The 5,249-nt window shown below is 34.3% G+C and overlaps 1 protein-coding gene across 1 annotated transcript; it reads left to right on the top strand.

Moving 5' to 3' along the window:
- The first annotated feature begins 610 nt into the window (after nt 1-610).
- Nucleotides 611-4,788, top strand: LOC120143214. The gene is made up of 6 exons (XM_039157599.1): nt 611-688; nt 2,211-2,279; nt 2,663-3,011; nt 3,445-3,573; nt 3,688-3,782; nt 4,282-4,788. The coding sequence occupies exons 1-6, from the start codon at nt 611-613 to the stop codon at nt 4,786-4,788; spliced, it is 1,227 nt and encodes a 408-aa protein (XP_039013530.1).
- The last annotated feature ends 461 nt before the right edge of the window (nt 4,789-5,249 follow it).

The raw sequence follows: 5,249 nt of genomic DNA, 5'->3' as shown, positions 1-5,249 counted from the left end.
AGAGATTTGATTTTATAGATGTTATAAGGTTGGATGAAGGTTGATTTCATACTTGAATTCGAATCAAAATCAAGCCAAATCATGAAAAACCTAGTCCAAAAGCTTTAGAGCATTCGACCATGTCTTGTTTGGATGAGAAAAATTATGGAAAATTTATGTAAGGGTTGGAAATGATGTAGGAAGTATTCTAGATTCCTAATAAAAATATGGGGACAATTTGGTGATTTTTGAAAAGTTAGGGGCCAAATCGGTAATTTTTAGAAAATAATGGGTTGTTGTGTAATTATTCTATAATTGATTTACTATGCTTGAAATTTCTATTTGCGAATTAAAATGAGTGTTAAGATGTGAGATTTGATCATTTTGGAAGTTTAGAAAGTTTGGTAATCTATATGTAAAATTTGAATAGTTTAGGGTGTTTAATTGTAATTATGGCTTTGTATATGTACTTGGGTGGTAATTATTTCAATTCTGGAATTTTTGGTATTGAAAGTTTAAGTGGTAAAATGGTTAAGGATCATTTTATATAAGTTGGAAAGGTTGGTACCAAGATTAAAAGATTTAATAAGTGTTGAAGTATTTTTATAGTGAATAAGTTTCAAGTATGAATATGGATTTTGTTTTGGAATATGGACTTTGTGTTCGAAGCGAATTGAGTATAAAAAGGATTAAGTTTGAGCATAGTGAGGTAAATCTTTTGAAAATTTTAAAGTGTCAAGGTGAGTGCAATGCATGCATAACATTATACATGGATGTTTTATACATCATCATGAAGACTTGCAATGAGTCTACCTTGTTTATATCATCATGATATTATGTCATTATTCATAATATCGACATGACCTTGATATGTCAAAGCATGAAATCATAATGCATTGATCACTGATAAATATGATATTTTGCCAAGAATGTTATTTCGAGAATGAATTGTCCTAATATTAATTATATGGATATGTGATTCCATGGATGAATTAAATTATACTATATGCCCAAGTAAGTTGTTGAATGACAGGGTATAGTTGGCATGCCATAGAGTATAACAGCTGCAGGTTTATACCACCACTAGTGTGTAAAGACATTTAGTGCAGCACTATAGTGTGTAAGCGGAATTGCCCATCCAACTCAGTTGGTAAGATCGCAAGGCTCTTAACCTTGTGGTCGTGGGATCGAGTCCCACGGTGGGCAATTCATAATTCTGACTACCGGAGGTCTCTCACGGAAGCTGCTCTCCCTTACCCCATTACATATGGGAATAGGGTAAGCTAATTTACTATAGTGTGTAAGGGCACTAAGTGCATATGGTGGGATGACCTTATGTGTATTATGGTGGGAACGACCTTTTGTGTATTAGTACTTCGGTGCATATATTACTCGAATACCCAGTGTCTTCATAGGTTTACGTTTGGGCTATAGTTATTGGTAAAAATGATTATATTTATATCATGTCATTTTGATTATGGTAAAATATTAGACATGCACTTAATATGATCTTATGGCATTGGAAAATGACATTTAATTTCATGCATGTGTTGTATTGCACTGTTTATTATTTTAATTGCCTAACAAAGTATATACTTAGCGTGTGATGATTTTCACAAGTACGTAAAGATCAAGAGTATGAGTAAGGAGAACTGAGCAACCCCAACCATCGTGGAGTATATTACAATATCAATAATACATGATTTGATGTGATTTTGACTTATTTAGTGGCATGTATGTACTTGTGAATGGCATTGTTGCTATGTTGAAATATTTTGGAACTGATTTGTAAAAGCTAAACTAAATTGTTGTACTTTATTTCACTATGAATGGTATTAATCAGTATTATTATTATAAAGGGATGTATTTTATGATCATATATGTTTTAAATATACTCCAATAGTGTTATGTGAATTAATATTTTATATTTTAATTACAATTTGTAGAAAATGAATTTTAAATCACTTTTGAGTTAGGTAATGCTTTAAGTAATTCATGTGATATCTATAACTTGTATTGTTATAAGTATACGAGTCGTAAGTGATATATTTATTGTAATCAGAGCTACATGTTTAGTCGTTTTTGGATGTGGATTGGGTTTTAATTTAGTTAAGAATGTATACATGCCACTAGGATGTCAAAATTTTAATGGTAGTTGTATATATGCTATGATGCTTGTTATTTAGTAAAGTTACTCCTTATTAATGATAGATAATTTTGATTATGTTCAGATGTCGGATTATCATGAATCTAGTAGGGAAACCAAGCCTGTTATTCCTGCACAGAGTGGTAGTAATGAGGTGAATCAGAATCTACTTCTTAATCAGCCTAACGTGGAGCTTCCTAATATGAACCAGTATGATATATCTATGAAAGATCGATGATTATTCCTTCAGGTGTTGGATAATATAATTAATCATCGAACTCCGATGTCAGTTCTGAAAGAACTAAGGAAAATGAGAGCACCTTAATTTCGAGGCGATACAGATGTTGATCTAATAACTGCAGATTTCTGGTTAAATCATGTTAAGAACATGCTGAACAGGATCCCTTGTTACGATCAGGGAAAGTTAGAAGGGTTGTGTCTCTACTGATGGAGCAAGTCAATGTGTGGTGGAATACAGTCGTCGCACGAGTTCCTCCTGAATAGATCACTTGGGACTTCTTCCTGATTGAATTCAAGGAAAAGTACATTGGGGAGGTGTTTATCATTGAGATGATGCAACAGTTTATGAATCTGAAGCAGTTGGGCAGAAAAATATATGAGTATGAATGTGAGTTCCACAGATTGAGCCGATTTGCATCGGATTATCTTCCAACAGAGAAAGCAATAATTGATAGGTTTATTTCTAGATTGGATCCTCGTTACAGAAGGATTTTGGTTTCTCATCATTTTACTGCTTTCCAAGAAGAAGTAAACAAATCTAAAGCTATGGAGAACGTTGACTTTAAAGATCTAGAGGTGAAAAAGCCTCAAACAAGCAAAAGGTTTGGAAACTCTTACTCTGCGCCCTTTTTCAAATGCAATAAAGGTTAGCAACTGAAAAGTTTTGCCTTCTGAGCATCTACATGCATAAATGGATTTTCTAGAGCGAAGTCCAAGCAAAATCAAATAGCTTCGACAGGTACCCAAGGTTCGAGATTGTGTCATACTATAAAATATCAGTTCCATGGAAAGAGACATTATGGTCAGTGTTGGTTCACTGAAGGAAAATGATACAACTGTGGCAAGCTAGTCATTATAAAAGGCATTGTCCATATCTATATCCAAACCAGTCAGTAGTGGGACCCTATAAGGGCAGAGGTGGCAAAACAGGAAAACCATGTACATCTGAGGTTGTATCCAATCATGAAAGAAAGACTACTACTCGTATTTATCATATCAGGACTGTTGATGATCGAGATGCTCCTGAGATTATAGAAAATACCTTTTATCTCTTTGATGAACCTATTTTGTGTTGATAGATCCTGGCTCTACTTACTCTTATATTAGTGTAAGGCTGGTTAGAGACAGGGGAATCTCTTTAGAACCTATTTCTAGTGATATTGTGGCTATCAATCCACTGGGTCATAGTGCGAGGATTAGTCGGATATGTAAATCTTGTCCGATAAAGATATAGGGAGTAGAATTTCCTGTAAATCTATTAGAATTACCTTTTTAGAAATCCAAAATAATTTTAGGCATGAATTGGTTATCTTTCCATTCAGGTTGGGTAGATTTTTGTTTGAAGAGATTGTTCTTAAATGATGCAAAAGGTTCAGAGATAATATTTGTTGGAGAAATGGGAAATCCCTTATGCAATGTGATTTCAGCCTTTATTTGCTAAGAAATTGTTGTCACAAGGATGCCAAGCAATTTTAACGAATGTTGTGGATACAAGCGAGTGAAGTTAAGTTGGAAGACATTCCAATAGTTAGAGAGTATCCAGAGGTGTTTCCAGATGAGTTATCTAGATTACCTTGAGACAGAGTGGTGGGGTTTAGTATTGACGTATTTCTAGGTACAACTCCTATTTCGATGGCTCTTTATGGAATGACCCGATATAATTAAGGGAATTAAAGGATCAATTGCAATAGCTACTAGATCGAGGATTCATTAAACCAATTGTTTCACCTTGGGGAGCTCTGGTGTTGTTTTTGAAAAACAAAGACGGATCCATGCGATTATGTATATATTATCGGCAGTTTAACAAAGTGACTATCAAGAACAAGTATCCTCTTCCGATGATTGATCATTTGTTTGATCAGTTTAAGGGAGTAGCTTTTTTCTCTAAGATTGATCTGTGATTGGGATATCACTAGTTAAATATTAAAGAGGAAGATACATCAAAGATAGCTTTCAAGACACGGTATGGACATTACGAGTTCATGGTTATGTCGTTTGGTTTGACCAATGCTCAGGAAGCATTTATGGATTTGATTAACCGAGTATTTCAGCCTTACTTGGATCAGTTTATGGCGGTATTTATTGATGACATTCTAGTGCACTCGAGCATAGAGAAAGAGCATGATGTTTACCTACGTACTGTATTCCAAATCCTTAAGGAGAAAAAGTTAGATGCCAAGCTGTCAAAGTGTGAGTTTTGGATGTCGGAAGTTTCTTTTTTTAGCCATGTGGTCTCAGTAGAATGGATAAAGTTTTATCCTAAGAAATTTCAGGCGATACTGGAGTGGAAACCCCCAAATAATGGTGCAGATATTCGAAGCTTCTTAGGACTTGGTAGTTATTATCGAAGGTTCATGAAGAACTTTTCGATTATTGCTTCTCCACTGACCAAGCTATTGAGAAAAGATGTTCCATTTATTTAGAACGATAAGTTCCAAGAGAATTTTAAAACTCTAAGTAAGATTTTAACGAAAGCACTAGTACTGGTACTACCAAAATATGGTAAAGAGTATGTGGTATATAGTGATGCATCTTATAATGGTTTTAGCTCTGTACTAATGCAAGAAGGAAAGTTTGTTGCTTATGCTTCCAAACAACTAAAGACACATGAGATAAATTATCCCACACATTATATTGAGTTGGTAACAGTGGTATTTTCTCTAAAGATTTGGTGCCATTATTTGTATGGTGAGCGGTGCCACATCTTCACGAATCATAAAAGTCTAAAGTACCTGTTGACTCAAAGAGTACTAAACTTCAAACAAAGAACATGGATAAAACTTTTAAAGGACTATGATGTGGTCATTGATTACCATCGTGGGAAAGCTAATGTTGTAGCTGATGCACTTAGCCGAAAGACTTTTGCAGTTTTGTAAACTTTAGA

The sequence above is a fragment of the Hibiscus syriacus genome, unplaced genomic scaffold, assembly GCF_006381635.1.
Source record: "Hibiscus syriacus cultivar Baekdansim isolate YM2019G1 unplaced genomic scaffold, ASM638163v2 tig00110839_pilon, whole genome shotgun sequence".
Lineage (NCBI taxonomy): Eukaryota > Viridiplantae > Streptophyta > Magnoliopsida > Malvales > Malvaceae > Hibiscus > Hibiscus syriacus.
Note: the sequence above shows the minus strand (reverse complement) of the source record. Positions and strands in the feature narration are given on the sequence as shown.

Coding starts and splice junctions, on each gene's coding strand:
- LOC120143214 (XM_039157599.1), top strand. CDS start 611: ATGGATTTTGTTTTGGAATATGGACTTTGTGTTCGAAGCGAATTGAGT. Junction 689..2,210: donor TTAAGTTTGAGCATAGTGAG/GTAAATCTTTTG, acceptor GATTATGTTCAG/ATGTCGGATTATCATGAATC. Junction 3,574..3,687: donor TGCGAGGATTAGTCGGATAT/GTAAATCTTGTC, acceptor CTTTCCATTCAG/GTTGGGTAGATTTTTGTTTG.